Genomic DNA, 12,578 nt, shown 5'->3' with positions numbered 1-12,578 from the left:
ATTACTATGATTGCACATTGCATATTCAGATAGAGACGTAACGTAAAGATTTTTACTCATGTATTTGAAGGATATAAGAAATAAAGTCAATTCAATTCAATACTGGGTTCATCCTCTTTGACTAATGAAGATTAAAGGATGAAATAATTGAGGTGCTTGGATAATTATGTCATTTCACAGAGAAACTAGATCCTTTGCCAGGATAATCTAGGGTCACAAGTTTGAAATGAGAATAAGTCGGTGAAGACGAAAACCATTTTTTTCTAAAGGAAAGCATATCTCAAACTCACTTCTGTAAATGTTCTGGAGGCTAGTAGGAAAACTAAAGTTCAAACCACATTTACATTGTACAACCTTGAGATTCGTCTCCTTGCAGGCAGCCACAAAACAAAGAAACCCAGTAGAATCCACTTTAAAAAAAAGACTGTCAAGCACCCAATATGCAGAGGGAGAGAAAAACGAACTGTGCAAACAATAAAAATAAGCAAGTAGCATTCAGAGCTGAAGTTTATGGAAGAGAGTCCATCCACAGACACGAAGCCACGGCCTCAGTTCAGCGCAGAGTCGAGGAGCAGCAAGCAGAACCGGCCCATCCCTCGCCTCTGGTCCTAACACCCTTGCCTTTTCAATTGGGCCCGATGTTTAATTCACTTAAACCAATTGATAGGTTTTTTGGTTGATCTAAGATTAATAATTGAGTAGCCAAGATTCAGATGCAGATTCACTAGGGTCTGATTGATAAATAGTACAGGGTTAAGGGGCTGCATGGCCTTCAGTAGTTACATAATTTCTGTGACTGACACTGTTTCTATTTATCTGTACAAATGTGCCATCCAGATATGCTCTCAAAAGCAAGACTCATCTTTGTCCAGTTTTTACAGAGTCACCGTGAAGCCCTAAGTGCATTGCTTAGTAGCAAAGTGGTCAGTGTAACGCTGTTATAGTGCCAGTGACCACCCATCGGGTTTCAATTCCTGCCATTGCCTGTAAGGAGGGCGTACGTTCTCCCTGTGACTGTAGGGCTTTCCTCCCAGTCAGGGGTAGTGAAGCGTGGCAACACTTGGGAGGGCTGCTCAGCCCACTGATCGGATTTGGACCAAATGACATAATCCACTGTATGTCTTGGTGCACGTGTGTCAAAAGTAAACCTGATCTTTATATCTTAATATTTAAAGTGGAATACTGGGTGGCGGGTGGAGATACATCCCTGCCAAATTATATTAAGTGGCCTAAGTGTTTGGAAGTAAGTGTAGAATGGTGAAATTTGACAAAGATGATATACGAGTACAGGTTGGTGTTGGTTAGGTGGTGGGGTGGAGATATATCTCTACCAAAGGAGGTGTAAGGTGCTCCTTCCCTGCAGTTCACCCTTGGGCAAGGAGCGGCACCTACTTAGTCCCCCGATCAGGGTCACGTGAAGCTTGGGAGCAGGTGGTGGATGGTCGTATGAGCAGCTGGTGCACGTCACAAGTCCTGGTTATGTGACTACTGACACCAGGCAGACGGTCTGAAGAGTATTGATAATGGCTGGGGTCACCCATCTTGTAAAGACACTGCCCAAAAGAAGGCAATGGCAAGCTACTTCTGTAGAAAATTTACCAAGAACAACCATGGTCATGAGACCATGACTGCCCGCATCATGTGACACGGCACATGGTGATGAATGGAGAGGAAGTTAGACTGCAAAAAGAGGGAGTGTACCAGAGGCTGAATAGATTGATTCTGGTAATACAGATCTATTTCATGAGCAGTGATGATGTATTGTAAATCAGACCTACACAATCTCAACATAGAAATCTCATTGAAAGGCACAGAATTCTTAGAACTTGACACGCTATATATGGGAATTTTGTTTCTATGTTGTCTAAAATCAGGGACTGCAGTCTCAAAATGTGGAGTTGGGACAGAGATGAGAAAAAAAAACATTTCACTTAGTAGACACTGAGCACTTTCCACTTTAGGGAGTCACTGAGTGTATCCAAGACAGAGCTCAATAAATCTCTAAATGAAGCTGGTGGGGACATAAGCAGAATAGGAAAGTAGCAATCAGTTAAAAGATCAACCATGTTTCTGTTGAAAGGAAGAGCAAACATGAACAAATGAGATATCCACTCCAGAATTTGTACATGTAGACCATAGTGAGGACGTGGGAGTCCTTGCACAAGAGTCCCTAAAGGTTAACTTGCAGGTTGAGTCAGTGGTGAGGAAGGCAAATGCAATGTTAGCATTCATTTTGAGAGGACTAGAATATAAAAGCAAGGATGCGATGTGGAGGCTTTATAAGGAATTGGTCATACCACACGGAGTACTGTGAGCAGAATTGGGCCCCTTATCTAAGACAGGATATGCTGGTGTTGGAGAGGGTCCAGAGGAGGTTCAGGAGAATGATCCTGGGAATGAAAGAGTTAACATATGAGGAGAATTTGATGGCTCTGGGCCTGTGCTCACTGGAGTTAAGAAGAATGAGTAGGGGGAGGGGGAAGAATCTCATTGAAATTTACCAAATATTGAAAGGCCTAGATAGAGTGGACGTAGAGAGGATGTTTCCTGTAGTGGGGGAGTCTAGGACTAGAGGGCACAGCTTCAGAATACAAGGACGTCCCTTAAGAACAAAAATGGGCAGGTATTTCTTTAGCCAGAGGAGACCAAGTCATTGAGTATATTTGGAGCCAAGATTGATAGGTTCTTGATTAGTAAGGGGAAAAGGTTATGGTTATGGGGAAAAAGCAGGAGAATGGGATTGAGTGGGATAATAAATCAGCCATGATTTGGAATAGGGAAGTAGACTCGATGGTCCAAATGGCCTAATTCTGCTCTAAACATAGAAACATAGAAAATAGGTGCAGGAGTAGGCCATTTGGCCCTTCGAACCTGCACCACAATTCAGTATGATCATGGCTAATCATCCAACTCAGAACCCTGTACCTGCTTTCTCTCAGTCCTAGGAGGCTTCCCCTTAAACTGTGACCCCTCGTTCTGGACTTCCCCAACATCAGAAACAATCTTCCTGCATCTAGCCTGTCCAATTCCTTTAGAATTTTATACATTTCAATAAGATCCCCCCTCAATCTTCTAAATTCCAGTGAGAATAAGCCTAGTCGATCCAGTCTTTCTTCATATAAAAGTCCTGCCATCCCAGGAATCAATCTGGTGAACCTTCTCTGTGCTCCCTCGATGGCAAGAATGTCTTTCCTCAGATTAGGGGACCAAAACTGCGCACAATATTCTAGATGCGGTCTCACCAATGCCTTGTACAACTGCAGTAGAACCTCCCTACTCCTGTACTCAAATCCTTTTGCTATGAACATCTTATGGTAATGATCATTGACAATTCTGATGTGTTTTATTGATCACTTAAGTTAAAATGCAACCAATTTTATTTCCTAGTGCACAATGGAGGTGGAAAATCAGCATCGCCTCCTCTTCCACCATCCAGGTCATCCAGCACCGAGGTTACAACCAGAAACCAGCATTCGCCCGGTGCTATTCGGACACCTCTACCCCCACCCCCTCCACCCCCACCATTACCAGTGAAAAATCGGCAAGGGCTTGCCAGTGTGCCACCACCAGTGTACGGTAATTATCAAAAAATGTGTCTTTAAGCAGTTGTGTTATGATTTCAATGAGCCTTGGTCTAAAATCCCCAATTTCTGTTCACCCATATAATACAGAAAGACAGTCGCTTAATAGCCTCTGTGCAGAGATTCTGAAAACAAAACCCCACTGAGATTGGTACCTCGAAATTAAATCTTAGAGGAAGGTTAGCACCTATTATCTGACGGATGTTCCAAACAAATTAACACTTCATTTTTATTTATTTATTGACGTACAGTGTGGAATAGGCCTTCCCGGCCCTTCGAGCCATGCCGGAAGCATGGCGATGCTTGCAAGCTGCCTTCAGCACAATCCTTGCTGATAGATTGGATGCAAAATGGCACATTTCACTGTATGCTGTGATGTACATGTGACCAACAAAACTAAATTTTAAAAATCTTTTCAGGATTTCAGGGCACCTAACAGTAGCAGGACTGAACACCAAGGAAGCTATTGTCAGGAATTGTTAGATTCTTGAAGAGAATCGAGGCGAGCAGCAAGCTGTTTTCTTTCAGTGCTGACTTACTGACTGCAGGTTCTGGACCTATTTCTACTCACCTGATGGGAGGAATTGGACATATACACTGTATTTTTGGTAGCCAGGTCAAAGGCAGTCACTAACCATTCTGTGTTTAACCAATTCTATTAATGGAAAGTCCAAGTCCAATTTGGATTTCTCATTATTAATTGTGTACCCTTAAAAAGGATAATAAAATAAAGGTTTAGAATAGAACTTTGTAAAAGTTACATTAAGCAGTAAAGCACAATACAGCAAAGTAGAAATTTAGTTTCTAAAGTATTTCCATTCAAGATCATCAAATCAAATTCAAGTTTAATTATCCTTCAAGCATGCATGAATACAGCTGAATGAAACGGCTCTTGAAACTTGAGAAGAAATATTTCAGGATTGTTATTATAATTATAATAAGTTAATGTTATTATAATTATAGGAAAGATGTTAACAAAATAGAGAGAGTACAGAGGAGATTTACTAGAATGCTACCTGGGTTTCAGCACCTAAGTTACAGAGAAAGGTTGAACAAGTTAGGTCTTTATTCTTTGGAGCGCAGAAGGTTTGGGGGGGGGGGGACTTGATAGAGGTATTTAAAATTATGAGGGGGATAGATAGAGTTGACGAGGATAGGCTTTTTCCATTGCGAGTAGGGGAGATTCAAACAAGAGGACATGAGTTGAAAGTTAAGGGGCAAAAGTTTAGGGGTAACACTAGGGGGAGCTTCTTTACTCGGAGAGTGTAGCTGTGTGGAACAAGCTTCCAGTAGAAGTGGTAGAAGCAGGTTTGATATTGTTATTTAAAAAAAATTGGATAGGTATATGGACAGGAAAGGAATGGAGGGTTATGGGCTGAGTGCAGGTCGGTAGGGCTAGGTGAGAGTAAGCGTTCAGCACGGACTAGAAGGGCCGAGATGGCCTGTTTCTGTGCTGTAATTGTTATATGTTGTAAGTACACAAGCGTAAAGGAGAACAAAATAATTGTTACTGCAGATCTGATGGAGCACAAAAACACACAATAATGTAAAGGAAACAACAATAAAATACACAATAAATATAAATATGTAAGATAGCTTCTACATTGATTTTAGGTCCATAAAGTGACACTAGGCTCAGGAGGTTCTGACAGGAAATGGTGAAGTAGTGGAATAATAAAGAAGAGTCAATTCCACTTTATACAGGAGATGGCTAAGCTCTCTCCCGCCTGCTGCTTCAAGTAGCTGTTTGCATGTGACAGCAACCGCACCCCGGTGCACTGCTTCGACGGGTGGGCTAAACCAGGTGAGGGTAGCTGTCAGGCCTCGTACTCTGGTGAGATTAGGGACATGCCTGTCCTAGCACGTGAAGTCAGCTCCAGCAAGACAGGCAGAACTGATCTACAATGAGATCCAATGGACAGAAAGGTGGTTCTGCAACACTCCATGGAGAGCCAAGACGATGTAATGGTCATCCACTGCAACCAGGGAAGACCCCAGTTTTGACACTTGGTCGCACCACTGGACCCAGATTTCCAAGTGGAATTGCCCCAATGCAATGGCTTTTCCACTTTTTCAAATCTCTCCCACATGGATTTCATGTTATCGTTCGACATAGTGGACAACCACCACATGCTTATTACAAGTAGAAAATTATAAATATGAGCATTTCAGAGATGGTACTTAGGAAAAAAATTGATTCTACACATCTTAATATTGAAGAACATAGAGAGACCGTGTATATAGAGAGACAATATTAAATAAAAATAAATTATGTTAATTTCCACTCCCCCCCCCCCCCCCACCACCACTCCACTAAAGACATTTTAGTCTGGTTGCTTTGTCTTCTCTGGCTCTTTGCTGAAGTTGCTGGAGCTGATAGCAAAGCCATAGAAATAGCATCATACACATTTCATAATTAGAACTAACCTTTCACCGAAATGCTGTCTGAAAAATAAGTTTTTCAACAATCATTAATAGTGTGATTTGTTTCCTCCATTGTGTCTTTATATTCAGCTGATGACTTTGAGGCCAAGTATAATTTTCATTCAGTTGAAGATCTTCCACCCCCAGACGAATACAAATCATTTCCCAGGATATATCCCAGTAAACAGCCCAGAGGTGAGCCTTTTCTTCTGTTTCTTTTATGTACTTTTATCAGTAGGGGTAATTTTAATCAAATGGACTTGTCAGGAAGATACATGTGTACGGAGACTCTGACAAGAAATGGTAAAGTAGTGAAGTAGAGCCTGAGGTCAATATGAAAATGTCAACTCCACTTTGTACAGGAAATGGCTAAGCTCTCTATATTTGGCTCAACTATCATTGCAATAGCAAATTATAAATATGAACATTTTGAAGATGGTATTTCAGAAAGAAAAACCATTATCTTTACATGACTTAACACTGAAGAAAATGGAGTGACCATATGCATAGAGATGCCTCGTTAACAAAAAATAAATAATACTGTTGATTGCCCCTCAGTTAAAGATATGTTGGCTTGCAGAAAGTCAAGAGAAAGCACTTCAGTAGCACACCACTGAAACAATAATAAAGATCATATAAAATGACAGCTCAGTATAGGTTCTTCAGCCCGTGATGTTGTGCCAACCTTTCAACCTACTCTAAGATCAAGCTAATTCTTCCCTCCTTGACGCTGTGAAATTTGGTAATGTCCCTTCTCAGTCTTACAATAAATAGGAATTTACACTCAGTAACCTGTACACCTGCTAAGTAATGCAAGTAATTAATCAGCCAATCATGTGGCAGCAACTCAGTGAATAAAAGCATGCAGGCATGGTCAAGAGGTTCAGCTGTTGTTCAGACTAAACATCAGAATGAGGAAGAAATGTGATCTAAATGACTCTGACTGTGGAATAATTGTTGGTGCCAGATGGGACAGTTTGAGTATCTCAGAATCTGCTGACCTCCTGGGGTTTTCACACGCAACAGTCTTTAGAGTTTACAGAGAATGGTTGGAAAACCAAAAGAGAGATGCCCAGTGAGTGGCAGTTCTGTGGGCAAAAACCCCTCATTAATGAGAGAGGTCGGAGGAGAATGGCTAGACTGAAGATGACAGGAAAGCGACAGTAACTCAAATACTTTGACTGCCAAGGTAGCTTAGTGTTTAGCAGAATGTTATAATAGCTCAGGACATTCCAGAGTTCAGAGTTCTGTAATGATTCTCTGTTGAATGCAGGGGTTTTCTCCCATGGTCCTAGGACATACCAGATAGGTTAACTGGTCACTGTGAATTGTCCTGTGATTAGGTTAGGGTTAGTTGGGTTTGTCAGGGGTTGCTAGAGTGGCGTGGCTTGAAGTTATCGCCAAATAAATAAATAACCACGTGTTCCAACAGTGGTATGCAGAAGAGCATCTCTGAATGCGCAACACATCGAACCTTGAAGTGAATGGGCTACAGCAGCAGAAGATCAGAAACATACACTCAGTGGCCACTCGATTAGGTACAGGAGGAATTTAATAAAGGGGCCACTTAGTGTGTTTACCTATTTTTCCGCATGATGAAAAAGGCAGAAGTTGGGAGTGGTTTAAACTAATATGGCAGGGGGATGAGAACCAGTATGAGGATGAGCTGGCAGGTTTACAAGCAGATGATGGGTGTAACATGAACGTAAGGAAGGACAAGCCAATGATTGGGTACAAATGCAGACAGAGTAAAGAGTTAAATTATATCACAGAGGCAAAATTCGAAAGGCTGAAGTATGCAGGACTGAACGTGCTGTATTTACATACACATAGCATTCGGAATAATGTGGACAAACTCATGATGCAATTAGAGATTGGTTGGTGTGATATTGTGGGCATCACTGAGTCATGGCAGAAAAAAGGCCTAGTTCGGAGCTTAACATCCAATACTTTGTACAATGAACAACATCTTTATAAAGAGGTGACGTAGGGTCAGAGAATGTTGAATCTTTGTGGGTGGAGTTAAGAAACTTCAAGGGTAAAAAAATGATTATGGGAATCATATGGTGTGGGATTGAGATTGCAAAGGGAGCTGGAAAAGGTATGTAATAAGGGTAATAACACAATTGTAATGGGGTACTTCAATATGGAAGGGGATTGGGAAAATCAGGTTGGTGTTGGATCGCAAGAGAGGGTATTTGTTGAATGCCTACGAGATGGGTTTGTAGAGCTTATTTTGGGAAAAGCTATCTCAGGTTGAGTTTTGTGTAATAACCCTGATCTTATTAGGGAGCTTAACGGAAAGGAACCCTTTAAAGCAGTGATCATAATATGATTGAATTCATACTGCAATTTGAGAGGAGACAATCATAAGTCACATATATCGCTATCGCAATGGAATAAAGGGAATTCCAGAGGCATGAGAAAGGAGCTTGCCCAGGTGGATTGCAGGAGGATACTGGAAAGGATAACGGCACAGCAGAGATGGCTGAAGTTTCTGAGAATAGTTCACAAGATGCAGGATAGATATGACCCACAGAGGAATAAGTTTTCAAATGGCAGGGCTAGGGAACGTTGGCTGACAAAGGCAGTTTAGGACTGCATAGAAACCAAATAAAGTGCATATAAAGTAGCAAAAGTGAGTGGAAAGTTGGGTGATTGGGAAACCTTTAAAATCTAATAAAAGTTGGATACCAAAAGCTTTTTCAGTTATATAAGGGGTAAAAGGGAGGTGAGAGTTGATATTGGACCACTGGAAAATTATGCTAGTCAGGTGTTAAGGGGGGGACAAAGAAATGGCAGATGAATTTAATGGGTACTTTGCATTTGTCTTCACTGTGGAGGACACTAGCAGTGTTAGTGTTCTTTGAGGGAGTAACAAGCAGGGTGGACAAAGGAGAGGCAGTGGATGTTATTTACGGATTTTCAGAAGGCATTTGATAAGGTACCAAACACTAAGCTGCTTAACAAGATAAAATCCTATGGCATTACAGGAAAGATGCTGGCATGGATTGAGGAATGGCTGACAGGCAGGAGGCAGTGAGTGGGAATAAAGGGGGCCTTTTCTGGTTGGCTGCTGGTGACTAGTGGTGCTCCTCAAGGATCAGTACTGGGACTGCTACTTTTCACATTGTTTGCCAATGATTTGGATAATGGAATTGATGGCTTTGTGGCAAATTTTGTGGATGATTTGGAGATGAGTGGAGGGGTAGGTAGAGCTGAGGAAGAAATATAATTGCAGCAGGACCTAGCCAAATTGGAAGAATGGGCAAAAAAGTGATAGATGGAGTACAGTGTTGGGAAATGTGTGATTTTGCATTTTGGTAAAAGGAATAATATTGCAGACTATTATCTAAATGGGGAGAAGGTTCAAACATCAGAGGTGCAGAGGGTCTTGGGAGTCCTCATGCAAGACACCCAGAAGGTTAATTTACAGGTTGAGTCTGTGGTAAAGAAGGTAAATACAATGTTGGCATTTATTTCAAGGGGAATAGAACATAAAAGCAAGGAGATAATGCTGAGCCTTTCAGACACTAGTCAGGCCGCGCAGAGTATTGTGTACAGTTTTGGGCCCCATATCTCAGAAAAGATGTGCTGTCATTGGAGAGTCCAGAGGATGTTCACGAGGATAATTCTGGGAATGAAGGGGTTAACATATGAGGAGCGTTTGGCAGCCTTGGGCTTATTCTTACTGGAATTTAGAAGAATGGGGTGGTGGGGGGAGGGGGAAATCTCATTGAAACCTACCAAATGTTGATAGGGTGGATGTGGAGAGGATGTTTCCTACGTGGTGGTATCCGGAACTAGAGGGTACAGCCTCAAAACTGAGGGGTGACTCTTTAGAACAGCTGTAAGGAGGATTATTTTTTTTTAGCCAAAGAGTAGCGAGTCTGGGGAATGCTCTGCCACAGACTGCGGTGAAGGCCAAGTCCGTGGGTATATTTAAGGTGAAAGTTGATAGTTTCCTGATCGGTCAAGGCATCAAGGGATATGGCGAGAAGGCAGGAGAATGGGGTTGAGTGGGATTCAGGACTAGCCATGATGGAATGGCAGAGCAGACATGATGGGCTGAATGGCCTAATTCTGCTCCTACTTCTTATGGAGACCAATGAACTTGATTTCTGACTTCTGTCTTTTCCTCCCCATCAGCTAGCCAAAGAGGTCACCGGACTACAACTCCATTAAGATGAGTATTTGATTCTGGGTTCACCTCTATCATCAGCTTGATGATGAAATGGAACAGCACTGGAGGAAGAGTTTTTACTTCCTTCTCACTTAGACTAAACTTTTCTCAGACGTTCAAATGTTTCCCTCCTTAACAAAACGGCAAAGTTGTTAATATGGTCAATTAACTTTAATTCCTTATTTTCCTGGCTTTGAGTTTTATAACAAGTAATTCCAAGATATAGTGCCTCTGTAAATTTCAATTCTGTCACAGCCATGTGCTGTTACGAAAAGATAACTTTGTAGCTTTTGTACCTTTAACTTCAATAGCAGACTGGGAAATCTGAACACTTGGTATTGAAGAGAAGAAAAAAGTGGAAAATTTAAAACGTTTCAATGGATAAAACATTTTGCTCATGTTACGCATTAGGAGCAGGATCAGGTTCTGCTCTGCCTTTCCATTATGGCTGATTTATTATCCCTGTCAACCCCATTCTCCTGCCTTTTCCCCATAACCGTTGATACCCTGTCTAACCCAGAGCCTATAATCTTTAAATATACCCAGTGACCTGGCCTCCACAGCTGAATTCTACAGATTCACCAATCTCTTGCTACAGAAATTTCTTCTCCTCTCTGTTCTAAAGGGACATCCCTCTACTCCAAGGGATCCCAACCTAGGTTCACAGACCCCTTGCTTAATGATATTGGTCCATAGCATAAAACCCCAGCTCTAATCTGTGGCTGTGCCTTCTGATCCTAGACTCACCCACTATAGGACACATCCTCTCTATCATCCACTCCGTCTAGGCTTTTCAATATGTTTCAATGAAATCCTCCCCCCATTCTTCTAAACTCCAGCGAGTACACACCCAGAGCCATCACGTGCTCCTCGTAAGCTAACCCTTTCATTCTCAGAATAATTCTTGTGAAGCTCCTTCTGAACCTCTCCAATCCCAATGCATCTTTTCTTAGGTAAGGAGCCCAAAGCTCCAAGTGTGGTTTGGCACTAACACATTGTTAGTAATTATGATAAGAGCACTTAAAAATAGTTTGGTCTCAGCCCAAGGTTAAACAATCCTTTCTGTTTAATTAAGTCAGGATCACAATTATAATTTATCTGTATGTGTTCTCTAATGCTTTTATTTTTCTTGTGTATTTACATTGCACATTAATGATTGTCTGTCTACACTAGCAGACTACCATTGTACCATAATTAAATATTAAATGTCAAACTTCTGATATCTCATTGTGATCTGGTAAAGAGGAGTAAAAATTAACTGATGTCTTATAATCTTTGACTTTAAATCATTAAACGCTGATCATGGTATTCTGTTTGCTTTTCTCTGTTAAATATTACCAATTAACTAAAGGTTGCAAAGGAATGGCCAGGTGGAGATGCGTCTCTACCAAAGGAGGTGTAAGGTGCTCCTTCCCTCTGCTGACCTACTAGCCTGCAGGTCACCCTTGGGCAAGGTGTAGCATCTGTTTAGCACCACATGCCCCCCGCCCCCCCCCCCCTCCGATCAGGGTCACGTGAAGCCATGGGAGAAGGTGGTGGATAGTTGTACGAGCAGCTGGTGTATATCACCAGTCCTGGTTATGTGACCCCTGATGCCGGACAGACAATCTCTGAAGAGAATTGACAATGCCTGGGGTCACCCGCCCTGCCCGGAAGAAGGCAATGGCAAACCACTGCTGTATAAAGAAAATTGTGAAGAGCAATCATGGTGTTAGAAAGATCATGATCACCCATATCTTACAACACGGTACATAGTGATGATGACAGCAAAACATACAGTGAAGTGCATGTTTGCCTCAAAGCAAATTGGCGAGAATTTTGCTGGAGGCAACCTGCAAGTGTCTCCATGCTCACAACTTATGAACCCAAAGTATGTCTTTGGAATGTGGGAGGAATCTGGAGCAGCTGGAGGGATATGTTCGTGGTGATGGGGAGAACGTACAAACTCCTTGCAGACAGCAGCACAAACCCGACCCTGACTGGTGATCACTGGAAAATGATTGCGCTAATCATAACACTACTGTGCCACTCAGTCATTCTCACCCGAAACTAAACTTTTATATTCAAGGAACAAAACTGAAATAAGATCTAACGGGTTCCCAACCTTTTTTATGCCATGGTCCCCTACAGTTATCCGAGGGGTCCGTGGACCCCAGGTTTGGAACTCCTGAACCGAGTGGTCCAATGGACAGATCAAGGCTAAAAGGGCAGTAATTAGAGGAAATACCCATTTCTTAACCTTAGCATATTTACAAGAGCCCACGTGGTTTCTTCACTCCAAAAAGTGCTGCTTAACTCAAACTTTTTACTCCTGCATGTGGTCCACAGCCCTGCAGGTACACACCTATGGAATGTTGCTATGATCCTCTCATGCATACATAGTTCCTCAT

The 12,578-nt window shown here is 42.0% G+C and overlaps 1 protein-coding gene across 12 annotated transcripts in view; it reads left to right on the top strand.

Moving 5' to 3' along the window:
• The window catches only part of wipf3 (WAS/WASL interacting protein family member 3), a 103,110-nt gene extending 91,614 nt beyond the window's left edge, over window positions 1-11,496 (top strand). For all 12 annotated transcript variants that reach the window (XM_059945042.1, XM_059945043.1, XM_059945041.1 and 9 more), the window contains 3 exons: window positions 3,388-3,576; window positions 6,096-6,200; window positions 10,155-11,496. In XM_059945042.1, the coding sequence (XP_059801025.1) occupies window positions 3,388-3,576; window positions 6,096-6,200; window positions 10,155-10,195 (335 nt within the window). In that variant the 3' untranslated portion in view covers window positions 10,196-11,496. The remainder of the gene's footprint in view (window positions 1-3,387; window positions 3,577-6,095; window positions 6,201-10,154) is intronic.
• Window positions 11,497-12,578: the final 1,082 nt, after the last annotated feature.

Source organism: Hypanus sabinus, chromosome 20 (assembly GCF_030144855.1).
Source record: "Hypanus sabinus isolate sHypSab1 chromosome 20, sHypSab1.hap1, whole genome shotgun sequence".
NCBI classification, from domain to species: domain Eukaryota; kingdom Metazoa; phylum Chordata; class Chondrichthyes; order Myliobatiformes; family Dasyatidae; genus Hypanus; species Hypanus sabinus.
Note: the sequence above shows the minus strand (reverse complement) of the source record. Positions and strands in the feature narration are given on the sequence as shown.